The sequence below is a fragment of the Rhinoraja longicauda genome, chromosome 12 (genome assembly GCF_053455715.1).
Source record: "Rhinoraja longicauda isolate Sanriku21f chromosome 12, sRhiLon1.1, whole genome shotgun sequence".
NCBI classification, from domain to species: domain Eukaryota; kingdom Metazoa; phylum Chordata; class Chondrichthyes; order Rajiformes; family Arhynchobatidae; genus Rhinoraja; species Rhinoraja longicauda.
Window position 1 is genome coordinate 4,741,863 of NC_135964.1, and position 21,376 is coordinate 4,763,238.

Here is a 21,376-nt window from a genome sequence, read left to right on the forward strand (position 1 = left end):
ACAACCAAAACATTCCATGTCTTTGTTCTACTGCTATGGTACTTGTAGGTATTTAACAATAATTAAAGGCTTCCTCTGGAATAAGATGCACAGGAGCATTCTGCTTTAATTCTTAAAGCACCTTTGGCTCTAATCCTACCTGGGCGTCCACTGTGCTGCCAAATTACGTTCTGTTAGAACAATAGAGTAAATCAACCAGGAAACAAGAATGCTTTTTGACTATTTTTTGAAACCCATGCTTTTTAAAATGAGTTGTGTAGGGACTGAGGTTAGTTTATTTTGTTGTACAAGATGAAGACTGGCATTGGGGTGGTTGGGATAAATTCATACGGTGGGGAGCCTTAATTATTAGGAAGCAAGTTTGGCAAAAGCAAACGGACAATGCAGGAATCTTTCTAGGACAAAAGACTGATTTTATTCCAGTTGCAATTGTCTGCAACAAAACTTGCACCGTATAATACATATGAAGCAATTTGCATAATACAAGCATCCCAAAATTTGACTCAGCTGGTGAGTGGGGAAAAAGCTGACTTATCTGATCAACAGATGTAACCATCTTCATTTTCAAAATTGCATCATCCTGCATTTAGAGGAGGAGAATAATTAAACCACCTCCATTAGAATTGATCACGTTTCAAGTTAAAATGATTTGAGTACTTGGAGACTGAGTTCAGCTGAAACTTATTGCTATCAAAAGCATCATCAGTATAACTTGAAAAAGTAATGTTTGATGTAATCTAGGAAAAATATAGGCCATTTTGATTAGTGGTTAAGAAAGATTCATTTTATAAATTACATGAATATTTTTTGGGGGGGGGGGGTTCTCACATCACAATCAATTTTCCATTTAATAAATGTTGCATAGATTCCGATATTTCCAGAAACTAAAATGGTTGCTGTGCACCAGTCCTCAATGTAAAGTCCTTTTTATAGACAAAAGTTAGAAGATCCTCTCATAAAACAGCAGGTAGGCCTGTGTATTTAATACTTTTGTCTCTGACACTTCCTGCACACGACTATCGCTTACGTAGAACCAGCTTCCCCTAGGTCCCTCTGCATCGATCCCTAAAAAAAAGAAACAATCTGTCAATTGGTAAAATATTAATTGCACAATACTACAGTATTCATTGCAGCTGTCCACATTTCCCAGGACCTGGGTTTGATCCTGACCTGTAGACACAAAATGCTTGAGTAACTCAGCGGGCAGGCAGCATCTCGGGAGAGAAAGAATGGGTGACATTTTGGGTCGAGACCCTTCAGACTGATGTATGGGGGGAGGGTAGGACAAAGATAGGATGTAGTCAGAGACAGGAAGAATGGCGGGAGAACTGGGAAGGGGGAGGGAATAGAGAGGGGAAGCTGGGACTACCTGAAGTGGGAGAAGTCAACGTTCATACCGCTGGGGTGTAAACTGCCCAAGCAAAATACGAGGTGCTGTTCCTCCAATTTGCGCTGGACCTCATTCTGACAATGGAGGAGGTCGAGGACAGAAAGGTCAGATTGGGAATGGGAGGGGAAGTTGAAGTGCTGAGCCACTGGGAGATCAGGTTGGTTGAGTCAGACTCAGTGGAGGTGTTCAGCGAAACGATCGCCGAGCCTGCGCTTGGTCTCGCCAATGTCGAGAAGTTGACATCTGGAACAGCGGATACAATAGATGAGGTTGGAGGAAGTGCAGGTGAACCCCTGCCTCACCTGGAAAGACTGGGTCCTTGGATGGAGTCGAGGGGGGAGGTAAAGGGACAGGCGTTGCATCTCCTGCGGTTGCAAGGGAAAGCACCTGGGGAGGGGGTGGATAGGGACGAGGACCAGAGAATTACGGAGGGAACGGTCTGGAAAGCAAAAAGTGGTGGAGATGGGAAGATGTGGCTAGTGGGATCCCGTTGGAAGTGGCGGAAATGTTGGAGGATGATTTGTTGTATGCGATGGCTGATGGGGCGGAAGGTGAGGACAAGGGGGACTCTATCCATGTTACGAATGGGGGGAGGGGAGCAAGAGCGGAGCTGTGGGATATAGGAGACTAGTGAGCCTCATCTATAATGGAAGAGGGGAACCCTCTTTTCCGAAAAAGAATGAGGACATCTCCGATGCCCTAGTATGGAACACCTCATCCTTGGCGCAGATGCGCGTAGACGGAGGAATTGGGAATAGTTTTTACAGGAAACGGTGGGAAGACGTGTAGTCAAGATAGCTATGGGAGTCAGTAGGTTTGTAGTAGATGGTGAGATCCAGAAACAGTAGGGAGGTGTCGGAGATGGTACAAGTATATTTAAGAGCAGGATGGAAATTAGTGGCGAAATTGATGAAGTCAGTGAGTTCTGCATGGGTACAAGAGGTAGCTCCAATGCAGTTGTCAATGTAGTGGAGGTAGAGTTCGGGGATACTGCCAATGTATGCCTGGAACAGGGTTGTTCGACGTACCCGTCAAAGAGACAGCTAGGGCCCATGCGAGTGCCCATAGTTACGCCTCGGATTTGGAGGAAGTGGGAGGAGTCAAAGAAGTTGTTGAGGGTAAGGACCGGCTCTGCTAGGCGGAGGAGAGTATTAGTAGATGGAAATTGGCTGGTTCTGCGGTCGAGGAAGAAACGGAGGGCTTCGAGACCATCCTGGTGGTAGATGGAGTTGTAAAGTGACTGGACATCCATAGTAAAGATGAGGGAGTGGGGGCCTGGAAAACGGGTTATTGAGGAGATGGAGAGCATGTGAGGTGTCTTGGACATAGGTAGGGAGGGAGCGGATAAGGGGGGAGAGGGTGGAGTCGAGGTAGGTGGAAATTAATTTGGTGGGACATGAACAGGCAGAAACAATAGGTTGTGGATTTTGGGGAGAAGGTAAAAACGGGCCGTGCTGGGGAACAATAAAGTTCTTAAAGGGGCAGAGAGCCGCGAGAGATGCGATCAGTAATGGTGTTGGAGATTAAGGCCTGGTGCTCGTCTGATGGTCATGGTCCAAGGATAAGTAGGAGGAGGTGTCTGAGAGTTGTCTGGCCTCAGCCCAGTAGAGGTCAGCGCGCCAGACCCACGGCACCTCCCTTGTCGGCAGGTTTGATAACCAAGTCGGGGTTGCTGCAGAGTGAGTGGAGGGCTGTACGTTCAGGAGGGGAGAGGTTAGAGTAAGTCAGGGGAGTGGAAAATTTGAGGCGGTTGATGTCCCACCGGCAGTTAGAAATGAAAAGGTCTAGTGAAGGTAGATATCCCGCAGCTCCGCTCTTGCTCCCCCTCCCCCCATTCGTAACAAGGACAGAGTCCTCACCTTCCACCCCATCAGCCGTCGCATACAACAAATCATCCTCCAACATTTCTGCCACCTCCAACGGGATCCCACTACTGGCCATATCTTCCCATCCCCTCCCCTTTCTGCTTTCCGCAGAGACCATTCCCTCCATAACTCCCTGGTCCACTCGTCCCTTCCCACCCAATCCACCCCCTCCCCAGGTACTTTCCCCTGCAACCGCAGGAGATGCAACACCTGTCTCTTTACCTCCCCCCTCGACTCCATCCAAGGACCTAAACAGTCTTTCCAAATGAGACAGAGGTTCACCTGCACCTCCTCCAAACGGCAAAATAGTGGTTGGACATGAGAAGTAAGTTGAAATAAAAGGTGAATGGAACTTTCGGCCATTAAGAAGTTGAATGGCCTGCATAAAATTCTGAAAGGATTAATTCCAAACTTGTTAAAATCTGTACTTACTTGACACTTTCCCTCGAGTCATCACATATTCTGAAAGGTGGTTGTTGGGAGTTCGTGCCTTGACATAAGCTGTATAATGTCCAGATCTCATTGTACCGCTGTGTTCCACAACTCCATATAGACTGTACAATATATTTGTACAGTCTTTAACATTCTGTAATGAAATGGTTAGTTAATTCGGGAGCTCATGTGCAATATGTTTAACATTTGGAATTAAGATTATTAAAACCCCATTCCCAAAATTACCAAATACATTTAATTTTAGCCATGACTTTAAAATGAAAATGACAAATGTGTTTGTAATAAGGACTGGCTGCCAATCAGCTTCCGCCATATTGTGCTGTGGCATAGACAATAGACAATAGGTGCAGGAGTAGGCCATTCAGCCCTTCGAGCCAGCACCGCCATTCAATGCGATCATGGCTGATCACTCTCAATCAGTACCCCGTTCCTGCCTTCTCCCCATACCCCCTCACTCCGCTATCCTTAAGAGCTCTATCCAGCTCTCTCTTGAAAGCATCCAACGAACTGGCCTCCACTGCCTTCTGAGGCAGAGAATTCCACACCTTCACCACTCTCTGACTGAAAAAGTTCTTCCTCATCTCCGTTCTAAATGGCCTACCCCTTATTCTTAAACTGTGGCCCCTTGTTCTGGACTCCCCCAACACTGGGAACATGTTTCCTGCCTCTAATGTGTCCAACCCCCTAATTATCTTATATGTTTCAATAAGATCCCCCCTCATCCTTCTAAATTCCAGTGTATACAAGCCTAATTGTTCCAGCCTTTCAACATACGACAGTCCCGCCATTCCGGGAATTAACCTAGTGAACCTACGCTGCACGCCCTCAATAGCAAGAATATCCTTCCTCAAATTTGGAGACCAAAACTGCACACAGTACTCCAGGTGCGGTATCACCAGGGCCCGGTACAACTGTAGAAGGACCTCTTTGCTCCTATACTCAACTCCTCTTGTTATGAAGGCCAACATTCCATTGGCTTTCTTCACTGCCTGCTGTACCTGCATGCTTCCTTTCAGTGACTGATGCACTAGGACACCCAGATCTCGTTGAACATCCCCTCTTCCTAACTTGACACCATTCAGATAATAATCTGCCTTTCTATTCTTACTTCCAAAGTGAATAACCTCACACTTATCTACATTAAACTGCATCTGCCATGTATCCGCCCACTCACACAACCTGTCCAAGTCACCCTGCAGCCTTATTGCATCTTCCTCACAATTCACACTACCCCCCAGCTTAGTATCATCTGCAAATTTGCTAATGGCACTTTTAATCCCTTCATCTAAGTCATTAATGTATATCGTAAATAGCTGGGGTCCCAGCACCGAACCTTGCGGTACCCCACTGGTCACTGCCTGCCATTCCGAAAGGGACCCATTTATCCCCACTCTTTGCTTTCTGTCTGTCAACTAATTTTCTATCCATGTCAGTACCCTACCCCCAATACCATGTGCCCTAATTTTGCCCACCAATCTCCTATGTGGGACCTTGTCGAAGGCTTTCTGAAAGTCGAGGTACACCACATCCACTGACTCTCCCCTGTCAATTTTCCTAGTTACATCCTCAAAAAATTCCAGTAGATTTGTCAAGCATGATTTCCCCTTCGTAAATCCATGCTGACTCGGAATGATCCTGTTACTGCTATCCAAATGCTCAGCAATTTCGTCTTTTATAATTGACTCCAGCATCTTCCCCACCACTGATGTCAGACTAACTGGTCTATAATTACCCGTTTTCTCTCTCCCTCCTTTCTTAAAAAGTGGGACAACATTTGCTATCCTCCAATCCACAGGAACTGATCCTGAATCTAACTTTCTGAATCTCACACCAACTTTGGAAGGGACAAAATATGCCGCTGAAAGTCATCAATTGGGTGATTGGAGAAAACTCAAACAAAAAGGCCTCGTGATTAAATCCAACTTTAAAATTGGCTATCTTTTTTTGTCCATGTTGAAATTCAAACACACAATTCAAAATCTGCCACCCTTCCAAGCAGCAGGTTATTTTCTCAGACTGGAAACATCATCAGAACCAGAGGGACACCGTCTAAGAATAAAAGGGAGGCCATTTAAAACTGAGGTGAGAAGAAACTTTTTCACCCAGAGAGTTGTGAATTTGTGGAATTGTCTGCCACAGAAGGCAGTGGAGGCCAATTCACTGGATGAATTTAAAAGAGAGTTAGATAGAGCTCATGGGGCGACTGGAATCAAGGGATATGGGGAGAAGGCAGGCACAGGTTACTGATTGTGGATGATCAGCCATGATCACAATGAATGGCAGTGCTGGCTCGAAGGGCCAAATGGCCTCCTCCTGCACCTATTTTCTATGTTTCTATCACCCATTCCTTCTCTCCAGAGATGCTGCCTGTCCCGCTGAGTTACTCCAGCATTTTGTGTCTATCTTTGGTTTAAACCAGCATCTTCTGTTCCTTCCTACACAAGTTATTTTGAGGAACTTGAATAGAAATAAATGCACTATATTTTTCTTCCTGCAATAATAATCAATACCATTCAATTAAAATGTGAGCATCTGATATAACTCAAAAGTACCAACTGGTGTTAATATTACTAGTCTTGGCATTACTTACATTCGTGAAACGGGAGCAAAATTTGCATCAAGGCAAAAAGGTTCTGATTCAGTAATCATTGTGATAAACAATAGATAATAGGTGCAGGAGGAGGCCATTCGGCCCTTCGAGCCAGCACCGCCATTCAATGTGATCATGGCTGATCATTCTCAATCAGTACCCCGTTCCTGCCTTCTCCCCATACCTCCTGACTCTGCTATCGTTAAGAGCTTTATCTAGCTCTCTCTTGAATGCATTCAGAGAATTGGCCTCCACTGCCTTCTGAGGCAGAGAATTCCACAGATTTACAACTCTCTGACTGAAAAAGTTTTTCCTCATCTCAGTTCTAAATGGTCTACCCCTGATTCTTAAACTGTGGCCCCTTGTTCTGGACTCCCCCAACATTGGGAACATGTTTCCTGCCTCTAACGTGTCCAACCCCTTAATAATCTTATACGTTTCGATAAGAGATGTTAACTGATCTGTGAAAAAATGAACAAGTTATACCAATTCAAGTTTTTTTTAAACTTACTTGACAGAATGGAGCAAGATCAAGAATTTGTGGGAAAGGGATATGCTTGTTTATTTTGCAAAGAGCAAATCCCAACTGAAAGAAAAACAATTATGATGCATATTTTAATCATTAAAAACATACTGGTTTCTTAAGCTAACTACATACTGAAAGGTCTGCAAAATACCTATTTTCTTTAAATCACAATTTGTTTGGTTATTAACACTGTAATCCTAGCAGCTCAGGATATCGTGAATTTAGATACAGAAACCAAAATGATCAACTTTTATTGAAGTCACGAGTAGATTTAAAAACTCCTTTATTCCACTCAAAAAGATTTTGCCAGGACAAACCAGAATTGTTCTTAAATTTACTAGACTTGCTCTTAATGTTCTCATGCCAGTGACTTGGCTCCATTCCAGTTTTGAGGGAACTGTAAATCTTATGTAGATGTCCTTGCACATTAAAGCTCAGAATATCATGCCTCATTCCAGACAATGTGGCCTGCCCAATGTGACTCTGGATGTAGGGTGGGATAGGGTGTTGATATTGGTTCACTGGTCTTTCCAGTCAAATTTTGAGTGTTTTACAGAGGCAAAGCGGTGATGTTGATGTTATTTTTTTTCAATGCTTTGAGATCCCATCAGTTCTCAGATCAGTTCTCAGAAGCATACATGGGCAGATATCACTGCTGCTGGCAAACCAAGGGTTTTGTCTAGCAACTAACCAATGAAGCGAGTGCTGAATTTCATTACTGATGTAGGCCTTCGCCCAGATGGGTCTGGAAAATAATCACGTTTTCATCATGAACCTTTGTTGTTTGGTGGCAGTGTGTTGGTTATGCAGAGAACTTTGGTTTGCAAATGGTGAGTGCAAGGTGAGTACACTTTGGTGAACAGGTTGATGAGCTCTTGGGATTTCTGCATGAGTGTGCGCAAACTCAAATGTTGTCTGCATACTGCAGCTTAACTACTCAAATGTGAGTAACCTTGGTTTTGGTAGACACTGTAGGTTGAATTATCTCCCATCAGTTCTGATGGTTTGCTCCATTTCTACAGGATGTTTGTTGAAACAAGATGGAGAGGAATTTCTGTGGGCAGCCAAATTCGAGGATGCTCCACAGTCCCTCCAAATTGATGGAATTCAAGACTTGTGGGAGGTTGAATGTATAGTGGCCGGAGCTATTCCCTGCATGTTTCTTAGTGTTGTTACCACAGCCAGGAGATTTCTCTCTGAAAATCACAGTTCCACTTGTTAGTTTTCTTGAAGATGATCACAATTACAGAATCATTGAAACTCCCACTAAGGGGTAATGAGAACTCCAGGAGAAATAAACCAAGTCTGTAAAGTACTGCCAAGCAATATATGTTAAAGTACTTCACTGTTGCAATTTGTATTTTCCATAAACCATTTAACTTACAAATAAAAAAAATATTGAAACACTGAAACCACAAATAATAATTACCTGCTCAAACCTTTTCAAATGAAGTGTCAGAATCGGAGGTGACGACGAAACAAGAATTTGTTTCTTGGCATTAGTGTACACATGCTTGATATCTGCAAAATATGTTTACCAAAAAAAAGATTTAATGTGTCTTTTTACAATGAAAGGCAAATTGTTTTTGGAATGGAAGTCTATTTTACCACACAAACATGCAGAACAGTTTTTAGTTGACTTATAGTGAACATATTAGAAGCAAAAGACCAAAATGGAGCATCACTAAACTCAATTAACTCCAATTTGGGTGAATAGTTTGCAAAACATTGTAAACTATTGGTTTGGCAATAGAAGCACACAACTATAACCAACTTTCATTGGAAGTTGGATGTATGCTTCATTTTATGACCCTTCCTGGCAAGCACAGAACAAGTTTCCAAATTTTGAGCAGGCTTTGGAGTCTCTAAGAATAAGGGGTAGACCATTTAGGACTGAGATGAGGAAAAACCTTTTCACCCAAGAGTTGTGAATCTGTGGAATTCTCTGCCACAGAAGGCAGTGGAAGCCAATCGACTGGATGTTTTTAAGAGAGAGTTAGATTTAGCTCTTAGGGCTGAAGGAATCAAGGGATATGGGAAAAAAAAGCAGGAACAGGGGTAATGATTTTAGATGATCAGCCATGATCATATTGAATGGTGGTGTTGGCTCAAAGGGCCGAATGGCCTACTCCTGCACCTAGTTTTCTATGTTTCTTCCCCGAAAACAAAAGGTAGATCGCACCCCATCTTCAAAAAATTTGGCAACTCTGAGCAGTCTATATTAATTCCAAAATTAACAATTTCTTCATGAGCTTAAAATTTTATAAACGTTGCTGAGTGATATGAAGAAAGGGTTACGATGAACTTTCTGCTAGCTACAACTACAACTCACTGTTTCAACTGCACCTTTTCCATTTAACATCAGTTGGCTTCAAACAAATAGAACCAAATTCTACTTTTAAACACTTGTGTCCCCAAAAATCAGACTGCTGGAATCTCTAGCTTTCAAATAACTGTCAATTTCCAAAACTAAAATTCCTCCAGTACAAGCAATCTATTTGACCCAGTAGTGCCTTTCCATGTCACAACGTCTCAATCTCAACACTTCCCTCGTCTGCCTTTCTCGGAACCCAAGCTGTTGCTGTTGCTATCCAAGCTTTTGTTATATTTTCAGTCCCCACCCCCCCACGTCTTTTCCAAAACACTGCTTAAAATGTTCTCTTTCATTAAACATTTGGACACCTGCACTAATGCCTCATCCTTTTTCATGGTATCACATTCTTCACTCCAGTAAACCGCCGTTGTAACACCCATAGGGGGGGGGGGGGGGATGGTGTCTGTTATTGCCGATTGTCCACTATAACCCAGTAATGTATTATCATTGCATGTAGTTGAAACAAAGAACTGCAGGTGCTGGTTGATACACAAAGGGACAAAATGCTGGACTAACTCAGTGGGTCAGGCACCATCTCTGGAGACCATGGAAAGATGATGTTCTTCAGTTATTCCAGCCCTCTATGATGTTTCACCTTTAGGTGCAGATGCAGGTGGTCTGCACCCCATCAGCCTCCCTACAGTCCAGTTGACACAGGCGCAGCGCCCGGCCGTCAGCTCTCACTCAGACTGCCGCCAATGACAAGCCACGCCTGGCCATCGCAGGGCCCCCTCCCCCCAGCTGCCACCCAGCATCCCCCCCCCACGCTGGACACCACCCCGCCCACTCCCCTCTCCCCCGCACCCTCCAAGGTGGAGCACGCCCGCCACTCCCAGGGAGGAGGAGGTGACGGCGGCGACAGCAGGGGAACGGACAAAGTGAAGGAAGAAGCGGCAGCTGGTGGGAGTGGAAGGACAAGGGCGTCTCGTGGCTGCCCGAAGAATGCACTGTGCCAGGGGCTACAACGTGAGCCTCAACAACAATCGCATCAACAGGCCGTGCGGTGGGTGAAGGAGGTCTCCTTAGTGCACCTTGCGGACCGGAGGTGACGTCGTGAGCCGGGGCTGGGGAAGGCCATGCAAGCCGGCCTGGTGCGGACAGGTCCGTCCACTAGAAACAAACTCTATTATAAAGGGGTCCGTTAAAGCGAGGGTTTACTGTTATTACATTCCAGTGAAGCTCTGTGGTACTTCAGTATTAAAACAAAATATAAATAGAAGTTTTTTCAGTTTTAAGAGGTGCTAGAAAACATTCATCCTTAATCTACCATTAAGATCCAAGTTCAAAATCTGGAATGAGCTGATACAATGCACTGCTAACTTTTCTAACATCATACTTTTATACAAGATGAGGTCAAATCCATGATAGATAACTCTTATGAAAGGAACACAGTTGGAATTTCAATGCTCGGTTATTTTACTACCATTTGCATTAATCTTTGATCCACTTTTGTACTGCCTCCGGGTACATTCTTCACAGAGCAGTTTATTTGCTCCAATAAGATCTTCTATCTGAGTGAACTGCCGTAAACAAGCCTCCAGAGAACATTCCTGTACGCTCAGCAGCTTTCTGTCTGAAAGTGTGCAAAATGCTTTCTCTGCATCCAAAAAAAACACCCGTTTGTCTTTAATGGAAGCGAGTAGATCCTTTGTAGTTTCAGAAGAGTTCTCAAATTCCAATCGATTTGAAGTTATTTCATCATCATGATTCATTGAGCTCTCGTTCATATTTAGTTTATTCATATCTTTAATAATAGTTTCTTCATCTTCACTGGATGCACTAACTAGGTCCTCAGTCACTCTCTGTGACTCAAATGTATCTGAAGAGTCCAAGTCCTTGGAGTTGTGGGAATCATCAGAGTGTCTTTTTTTGGGCCCAGTTTCATCAGATGTATCTTCATTGCCAACATCAATGTTTTCTTGACTCAATTCTTGACCATCATCTGCCATATTTTCCTTTGTAGTTTTCCCGAGACAATGGTCAGTTAATAAGCTGTCACAATTATCTGGTGTTGGAGAGACTTCTGCTTCAATGCCATTTGATGCCAAGTCTTCCTTGCTTTCATCAGAGGCATCATGTTTTTCTTCCTCTCCTTCATCCAAAGCAGTGGAGTCCTCCAAATCAAGCACTCTTGTTTGGGATTTCTGCTGCCGGTGTTGGTGCTAAAAAAAAAAGCAAAACATGAAACTTCGGTTCTTTATTCAATTAACAAAAGAGGAAAAGAATCTACAAATATCCAAATTGTTTAGGTAATGCTCGTAGTTATCATGAAGGATGTCAGGCTAATGAAATTTATGTCCATAGAGCGTGCAGCAAAAAAAGTCACTTGTATCAGTAATTTCAGATAGGAAATTAAGCTATTTAAGTCTAAAATTTCAAGTTCATTAGCTTAAGAAGGTATTCCCCTCCAGGATACGAAAGGAACCAATAAATTAAAATATAAACAGAAAATAATGGAAATATTCAACAGGTCAGGAACCACTGCAGCGAGAGAAGGTGAGAAAACAAGCTTGTTTTAACACAGAGAAGGAGAGAGGTGGAAAGAGCAAAGGAAATGCCTGTGGCCAGGTAGAAATTGGAGAACCCTGGTGATGCTACTGCTAATATCCAAGGGATTATTTATGTGAATGGTTAATTTTATGAGGTGACAAGAGTGATTGATGAGGGTAGAACAGCAAATGTTGTCTACGTTAATATTGGCAAGACCTGTGATAAAGGTCTTCATGGTATGCTGATCCGGAAGATCAACATACATGCGATCCATGGTAACTCGGTAGTTCAGATTCAGAACTGGCTTGTCCATAGAAGACAGAGGGTAATGGTGGATTGGTGTTTGATTTGAATGAAGGTCTGTGGCCAGTGGTGTCCCACAGGGTTCTGTGCTAGGACCTCTATTGTTTGTAATTACATACATGCACACTTCTTGAACATAGATGAGGATGGGTTGGTGAGAAAGTTTGCAGGCAACTCCAAAATTGGTAGAGTTGCAGGCAGTGAAGAAGGCTGTTAAAGCACACAGTGGGATTTAGATCAGTTACAGATAATGGGCTGAGAAATGGCAGCTGGAGTTCAATCTGGGCAGATGTGAGGTGTTGCACTTTGGGGGGTTGAATGCTAGGGGAAAGTATATAGTTAATGGCAAGATGCTTAACAACATTGATGTACAGAGGGCGTTTGAGATCCAAGTCCATAGCTTTCTGAAAGTGGCAACACAAGTAGACAGAGTGGTAAAGCAGGCTTTGCCTTTATCAGTTGAGGCATTGAACATAAGACTTCGGAAATCATGCTGCAGCTTTATAAAACTTTGGTTAGTCTGCAATTAGACCATTTTATGCAATTTTGGTCAACCCATACAGGAATGACGTGGAGGCTATAGAGAGGGTGCAAAAGTGGTTAATCAGAATGCTGCCTGATTTGGAAGGTGTTAACTACAAGGAGAGGTTGGACAAACTTGGATGGTTTTCTTTGGAGCATCAGAGGTTGAGGGGAGCCCTGATTGAAGTGTTTTAAATTATAGGAGGCACAAGATAGGGTAGACAATCAGAACATTCCTCTCTCTCCCCCCCCCCCCCCCCCCCCCCCCCCCCAGGTGGAAATGTCAAAAACTTGAGGACATAGCTCTAAGGTTTGAGCAGGTAGACACAAAATACTGCAGTAACTCAGCGGGACAGGCAGCATCTCTGGAGAGAATGGGTGATGTTTCGGGTCGAGACCCTTCTTCAGACTGAAGACCCTTCTTCAGGCTTCTCGACCCAAAACGTCACCCATTCCTTCTCTCCAGAGATCCTGCCTGTCCTGCTGAATTACTCCAGCATTTAGTGTCTACCTTCGACACATAAAGTCAGAGCAACCTGTTCCTGTTCTGTTCTGTGTTCTATGATCTGGCTTCCAATCACAATGGAAGTGGTGGATTGCAGAGTAGAAAAAATACCTATTTGGTATGATAACTGCAAAGAAAGAGGAAGGAAGAAGTACAAACTGAAAGATCCATAAAAGGAAGAAGGAATTAAATCACAAAAGGGAATGGTAATGAGAAAAGTGAAGAAAGGGTTTACAAGAGACGGAAAAGGATCAAAGTGCAATCGTTATCCCTTTATTTGATTAGATCAAATTTCAGACTAGATGTCAGATAAGCACTGTGACAGTTCAAACAATGGTGGAGTTGAAAGAAAAGGTGGCAAGGTAAAGCTAAACATCATTGATGTTGAATCTGACTTTGTTTCTGCATGTAAATGGGAAAATTAAATAGGCCATGGAAATAGTTGGGGGATCGGATGGGGGGGGGGGGGGTGATGGGTATCACTGTAATTATTTTGGACCTTCAGAAAGACTCAGTAGAGATATGAGCAACTACATGAATTTTGTAAACTTCTTGTACTCAAAAGAGTGACAAATGGTTGGATTACCGATGGAGACCGTTTACCTTGGCTTGCTTTTTAGCTTGTTTTTTTGCCTTCTTTTGTTCATATTTGCTTGGGCCAGTGGAAATATCTCCCCCGTTCTTAGAGACAATCTTTCCATTGTATTGATTAAGATTTTCATTTTGATCATCTTCAACTGTGTTTCTTCTCCCTTTTCCCTGGGATTTTTTCTTGCCACCCTACAATACAGCATTGCAATTAAGTGTACTAGATAATTTCTGGATACAGCCACGAGGCCAGATGGAGGTCTGACAAACAAAGATAGCTAGGCTAACATCAGAGAATGAAAGAAAGAACCATCAACTAATATCAAACATGTGCAAATTTTCTATGCAAACTCCTTTCTAGTTCCTCCTTCAGATGCATTCTTAAAATAACCGTATGACTTGACAACAGACTGACGGTGTGTTCTGACTGGCAGTGATCAAACTGAGGCGTTTGAGGTGATTGATGGAGCTAATTGGAGCAACAGAACCCATTTCCTCTTGGGTGGGGATGCCTGGCGGAATGTAAACCAGAAACTTTAAACTGCAGGGAGCTAGACCATTCATGGATAATACCAGAAAGCACTTCTTCAAGTCGTAGTAAAGCCTGGGTCCAGGTTAACTGAAGATATCAAATGGGGACCAAGAGTTTTTTTAAATATTGAGCAAAGGAATGGAACGATAAGGATCCAAGATCAATAATTCGTTTTATGATACAACTAAGCCATGACTTGAATCAATGACAGAACAGATTTTAGTCACTCCTGTTGTCACGACCACAGAAGGCATCGTGGCCAAGTCGAAAAGTTGTTATGCCCATCTGAATGGGTTCTTAAAAGAGCATAGGCCAAAAACAAAGAGAGTCAGGATTTCAACATAGGCTGGTGGATAACAATCAGAATCAAGAGCCTAGATCTATTTTCCCTCCTTAAACTGAAAGCCATGGTTAGATAAAGTAACTCCCCAGCTCCATAGAATAAGATCAACTAAGCAACAAATCAAAGACCAAATGTAGGGGCATTCTCACTCAATCCTTCACTACATCACCCTCAACTCTTAGTTCCTATCTATGACAATGTAGGGTCGTGATAGAAATATCCTTATATTTTACTTTAACATTAAAGTAATTTTAATATTTAGAATATAAAGCAAGCAATAATATATGTTAATAAATACTTCATGGCTCTGACAATTGAAATTCCAGATTGTCTTTATAATAAAAACACAATATATTTTACCTGATCATCCTGAACAGGAAGTGACAAGTCTACAAAATATTCCTCCACTAATGTAACCTGTAGAAAATATAATTAACTATTAATATATTTTGAATAATTTGTTGCTGAATGTTAACATTTCCCTTTCACTGCAACTGTGCAATGTAATTCCTTGAACGAGGACATTTTCTGACTGCTCTTTTAATCTCAATGCAGTGTAATCATGGAGCCATCCTTGTTCTTCACCTGACTACACCCATGCTCTCTTATAGCCAAGATCATTGCAACAAAACCAGCAGCAAAAATCTTATTTATTATTTTTCATCTGAAATAGCAGGATAAATAGGAACATACCAACCACAACCCTGGTTAAAAATGATACTCAAACACTTAAATTGTATAAAATGCTACCAATTGTTGTGAATGTATTTCACCAAATACTTACACTCTGGCACACAAAACAGTTAAAAATGTATATAACATTATAAGAGGCACAGATGGGTTAGACAGTCAGAATCCTTTTACCCGGATGGAAAAGTCAAATACTAGAGGACGTAACTTTAAAGCAAGAGAAGGCCAAGTTTAAAGGATATGTGCGGGGCAAGTTTGTTGTTCTTTTTATACACACAGAGCGTGGCGAGTCCCTGGAACCCCTGGCCAGGCGTGGGGGTTGAAGCAGTTATGTTAGTGGCATTTGAAAAGACTTTTGGATAGGCATATGGATATGCAAGGAAGAAAAGGATGTGGGTTACATTAAGTGATCGCCTTGGCATCATGTTTGGCGAGACACTGTGGACCGAAGGACCTCTTTTTGTGCAGTGCTGTTCTATGTTGTATTTAGAATGTGCATATCCTGGAAGGTTCCTCAGCCCCACTTTTTAACTATTTAAAACAACTCAAGTTCTAAATATGTCGGAAAGACCTGCAGATGCTGGTTTAAATCAAAGGTAGACACAAAATGCTGGAGTAACTCAGCATCTCTGGAGAGAAGGAATGGGTGACGTTTCGGGTGTGAAGAAGGGTCTCGACCCGAAACGTCACCCATTCCTTCTCTCCAGAGATGCTGCCTGTCCCGCTGAGTTACTCCAGCATTTTGTGTCTACCTTCAAGTTCTAAATAGTTCTTTAAAACAAAAACAAACCCATCTTAGGTTACAGAAATTGGACTGTAAATAAATAATTTGTTTTTTCGTTCTGATATTGTGGCATTAAGGACTTGAAGATGCTTTTAAGCCATTTAGCTGAAAAAAGTACCTTAGTCTGTATTATACAGTTTATCCAATATATCCTCTGTCTAACTTTAGTATTTTTAGATAAAATAATTCAAACAAAAGGACAAAATTATCCATCACTCTAAATTTATTATATGCTTGATGCCGACCGTAGCTACTCCTAACTTGTTATTTAGCATGAACATTTCAGTAGTTTTCCCACTCAGACTGGAAAATCATCCCACATCCCAGTTTAAATTCCACTCTCCGTTTAACAAAGTGACGTCGGTTAGTGCAAAAATAGAACTGTTGCGATTTCCCTAAAGAATGCCACTTTTGAGAAAGAAAAAATATTCAACTTCCAGTGATCCTTGCTGGGAAGGGGAGGAAAGAAACAAAAACATTTAGCCAAGGAAACAGAGGGCAAATAAAAATTTCAAAGTAAATCCACCAGTGTACTATTGCACGCAAAATAAAATGATGTTTACATTCAAACAAGTTTGCACAATACAAGTAAAGATTGTCTAATCGATTCTGTACCTTTGTGCCCTTACCATTTTACACTCCTCGCACATGATTGTATTTGTCAATATGCCACCAAAGACCTGGTCAACAAAATTGAGCATGGATGCTTCCTTTTCGTAAACTTGTATGAGGGGGGGAAAAGAAAGCCAAATTTGTAAGTTTATATGAACAAGAATGAAACTATTATCATAACTTTAATATTACTAGACTGAGTTCCATTCTAACCTAGTGTTCCAAAACAACATTTTCAGATTTCTTAATGTAATGAAGGTCTGAATTATTATTATAAACATAAAATGCAGAACTAAACATGTAACACTGCTAAACACGTGATAAAACAACTCAACTGGCACTGGCTGTAACCATGCAATCATCATGTATTACAGCCCTTATACAAGTTCCTGCTAGTTATTATATATATTCATTTAAGTTTGAAGTCATCTGTAGGTACAACAACAAATCCCAAGCAGGGTGTGTACTTTTGCTTTTTAAAAGTAAAAGTCAATCCTCCCGCATTCAAATCTGTGCATCAGATTTGATCCAAAGACACTAACATTCTTTAAATGTCACATTCAACAGCCACTCTTGTCCGACTAGACGGAGTTGAAACTTATTCCAATATGTGAAGCTTCAACGTTCAATCAATCTTTACTTCTGATCATAATCATACAGGCCATCTGACCCACTGAATCCATGCCGACAATCTAGCATCAGCTTACACTCATTCCATTTTATTTTCCCCGCTTGACCATCAACACGATTCAGATTCTATCAACCACCTGCACACGAGGACAGATCCCCGGACATGAATTTGCAATGGGCAATTAACCCATACCTTCGGGATGTTGGAGGAAACGTCAACATCGGGAGATGCGGAGGGAAGCGGGGAAAGAGAGGAAATCCCAAAGGGCAACAGGGAGAATGTGAGGACAGCCCAGAGAGCATCCAAGGTTGGGATTGAACCCGGATCATTGATGTTGTGAGGCAGCAACTCTACCAGCTGAGCCACTAATCTGGTCACAACTCAAACTCTGGCTCCTCCACTTCCAATCTCAGGGCATTGAGTGTAGCTGCAGCATGTCAACCACCAACTCATCTACAAGCCAGGAAGTCCTTTGATCTATATAATTCAATACCCCGCCAGGCAACACGTCCACATAATGAGCCACTGGGAAAGTTCCCATGTGCAAGCTACAAATGACATTACCTTTCCTGATTCTCTTGAGTTCCTCATCTTCCCCCTTCTCTGAAGAATAATTTAAGGCTTTTACAATGCCAGCACCTATTCGCTGAAATTGAGATAAAGACAGTTTCACATATTAAGTCTCCATATACAATATAAATGTGATCGCTTTCATTTAATAAGCTAGAGTGAAAGGCAAGCAATTGCATCCAATGCCCCAATTTCCTTTCTCGCAACCATGTAACCCAAAACAGACTTAAAATCAAGGATTATATATTGCAAAACAGGGAGCTATAAGATCACCATTGCTCTTACTGATTAGTTACATTCTATAAATGAAATCGAAGGCCATAAAGTCCTAAGAATGAACAATAATGACTAATTTCCATGTGGTAAGAAATGTCAAAGACCTAGACGTCTAAAAATGCAATGATCATTTTTCAACCCAACAAGGTCTGCAGGATGCCAGCAAAACTCATGTAACAACCTAAATACTTACTTTGACTATCAGACATAGTTCTGGTCGCCCCATTACAGGAAGGGGATGGGGGCTTTGGAGAGGGTGCAGAGATGGTTTACCAGAATGCTGCCTTTGATTTGAGGGTTTCAGCTACGAGGAGCGGTTGGATAAACTCGCATTGTTTTCTCTGGAACACCAGAGGGTGAGGGGGAGACTTCATAGAAGTATATAAAATTATGAGAGGTATAAATAATACATTCATAACCTTTATCCCCAGGGTGGAAATGTCCAATACTAGAGGGCATAGTTATCAGGTGAGAGGGGGAGAGTTTAACAGAGATGTGAGGGCATTTCTTTTTTAAACAGAGAGAGCTGTTGGAACCTGGAACGCATTGCCAGGGGCGATGGTGGAGGCATATACAATAGTGGCACTTACGAGGTTTTCAGGCACATGGAAGTTCAAGAAATAGAGGAATATGGATATAGATGAGATCACTTTAACTTGGCTTCATGTTCAGCACAAACATTGTGGGCCGTATGGCCTGATCCTGTGCCTATGTTAACCAGGAATATTCAATGTTTACCCAAATAAACATCTTACAGCTTTTCCCAATTGAAAGAGACAGAGTTTCGTCTTTTTTAGTTTAGAGATACAGTGCGGAAACATATAACATATAACATAGAACAACTACAGCATGGAAACAGGCCTGTCCGGCCCTACCAGTCCACGCCGACCATTCTCCCTGACCTAGTCTCATCTACCTGCACTCAGACCATAACCCTCCAATCCCCTCCTATCCATATACCTATCCAATTTACTCTTAAATAATAAAATCGAGCCAGCCTCCACCACTTCCACCGGAAGCCCATTCCATACAGCCACAACCCTCTGAGTAAAGAAGTTCCCCCTCATGTTACCCCTAAACCTTTGTCCCTCAATTCTGAAGCTATGTCCCCTTGTTGGAATCTTCCCCACTCTCAAAGGGAAAAGCCTACCCACGTCAACTCTGTCCGTCCCTCTCAAAATTTTAAAAACCTCTATCAAGTCCCCCCTCAACCTTCTGCGCTCCAAAGAATAAAGACCCAACCTGTTCAACCTCTCTCTGTAGCCTAAGTGCTGAAACCCAGGCAACATTCTAGTAAATCTCCTCTGTACCCTCTCCATTTTGTCGACATCCTTCCTATAATTTGGCGACCAGAACTGCACACCATACTCCAGATTCGGCCTCACCAATGCCCTGTACAATTTCAACATTACATCCCAACTTCTATACTCGATGCTCTGATTTATAAAGGCAAGCATACCAAACGCCTTCTTCACCACCCTATCCACATGAGATTCCACCTTCAGGGAACAATGCACAGTTATTCCCAGATCCCTCTGTTCCACTGCATTCCTCAATTCCCTACCATTTACCCTGTACGTCCTATTTTGATTTGTCCTACCAAAATGCAGCACCTCACACTTATCAGCATTAAACTCCATCTGCCATCTTTCAGCCCACCCTTCCAAAAGGCCCAAGTCTCTCTGTAGACTTTGAAAATCTACCTCACTATCAACTACTCCACCTATCTTAGTATCATCTGCATATTTACTAATCCAATTTGCCACACCATCATCCAGATCATTAATGTAAATGACAAACAACAGTGGACCCAACACAGATCCTTGGGGCACTCCACTAGACACTGGCCTCCAACCTGACATACAATTGTCAACCGTTACCCTCTGGTATCTCCCATTCAGCCATTGTTGAATCCATCTTGCAACCTCACTATTAATACCCAACGATTTAACCTTCTTAATCAACCTTCCATGTGGAACCTTGTCAAATGCCTTACTGAAGTCCATATAGACAACATCCACAGCCTTGCCCTTATCAATTTCCTTGGTAACCTCTTCAAAAAATTCAAGAAGATTAGTCAAACATGACCTTCCAGGCACAAATCCATGTTGACTGTTTCTAATCAGGCCTTGATTATCCAAATAATTATATATATTGTCCCTAAGAATCTTTTCCATTAATTTTCCCACCAGACGTCAAACTAATAGGTCTATAATTGCTAGGTTTACTTTTAGAACCTTTTTTAAACAAAGGCACAACATGCGCAATGCGCCAATCTTCCGGCACCATCCCTGTTTCTAATGACGTTTGAAATATTTCCGTCATAGCCCCTGCTATTTCTGCACTAACTTCCCTCAATGTCCTAGGGAATATCCTATCAGGACCTGGAGACTTATCCACTTTTATATTCTTCAAAAGTGTCCGTACCTCCTCTTCTTTAATCCTCCTAATTTCCATCACTACTCTACTTGTTTCGCTTACCTCACATAATTCAATATCCTTCTCCTCGGTAAATACCGAAGAAAAGAAATTGTTTAATATCTCCCCCATTTCTTCTGGCTCAGCACATAGCTGTCCACTCTGACTCTCTAATGGACCAATTTTATCCCTCACTATCCTTTTGCTATTGACATATCTGTAGAACCCCTTGGGGTTTACTTTTACATTACTTGCCAAAGCAGCCTCATATCTTTTTTTCGCTTTTCTAATTTCCTTTTTAAGATTCCTTCAAAGGGAAACAGGCCCTTTGGCCCACCGAGTCAGCACCGACCAGTGATCCCGCACATTAACACTATCCTACACACACTAGGGACAGTTTAAATTTATATCAAGCCAGTTAAACTACAAACCTACACGTCTATGGAGTGTGGGAGGAAACCGAATATCTCGGAGAAAGCCCACACAGGTCACGGGGAGAACGTACAAACTCGGGGTTGCCTCCAGAATCTTTACCCAATTTAAAAAGAAGAAACGAAGGGAAAATTGCCTTTTCAACTCAGCTGCTTTAAAATGTAACAGTTTTGATTTGGACATTAGATTAACCAAAACCTAGTACGTCAGCAGGTGTACACATCCATGATCAGTATTTAAATCTGAGTACTATTCTCCTCAGGGGATTAGTCATAGCCAAGACCAAAGCTTTATGGAAAAGGATAAAAGAACAAGAGAGCTAGGATATCACTGCACATTTCAATAGAACTTTTTAATAATGAGCATATTGTCTAGAAATATTTGCTTTTGACAAAATATTTGCTTATCTGCAATACGAATAAAATCATCTAATGTATTGTTCTATCTACTTTAATGACGTTTCTATTCCTCGGCTCAATATT

At 42.1% G+C, this 21,376-nt stretch overlaps 1 protein-coding gene across 2 annotated transcripts in view; it reads right to left on the reverse strand.

The window, feature by feature from the left end:
• Positions 1 to 43: 43 nt before the first annotated feature.
• usp16 (ubiquitin specific peptidase 16) overlaps positions 44 to 21,376 on the reverse strand; it is a 52,555-nt gene continuing 31,222 nt past the window's right edge. For both annotated transcript variants that reach the window (XM_078408924.1, XM_078408923.1), the window contains 9 exons: positions 17,763 to 17,844; positions 16,585 to 16,676; positions 14,842 to 14,898; positions 13,622 to 13,798; positions 10,622 to 11,360; positions 8,254 to 8,345; positions 6,810 to 6,884; positions 3,688 to 3,841; positions 44 to 1,065 (listed from right to left, as the gene is read on the reverse strand). In XM_078408924.1, the coding sequence (XP_078265050.1) occupies positions 941 to 1,065; positions 3,688 to 3,841; positions 6,810 to 6,884; positions 8,254 to 8,345; positions 10,622 to 11,360; positions 13,622 to 13,798; positions 14,842 to 14,898; positions 16,585 to 16,676; positions 17,763 to 17,844 (1,593 nt within the window). In that variant the 3' untranslated portion in view covers positions 44 to 940. The remainder of the gene's footprint in view (positions 1,066 to 3,687; positions 3,842 to 6,809; positions 6,885 to 8,253; positions 8,346 to 10,621; positions 11,361 to 13,621; positions 13,799 to 14,841; positions 14,899 to 16,584; positions 16,677 to 17,762; positions 17,845 to 21,376) is intronic.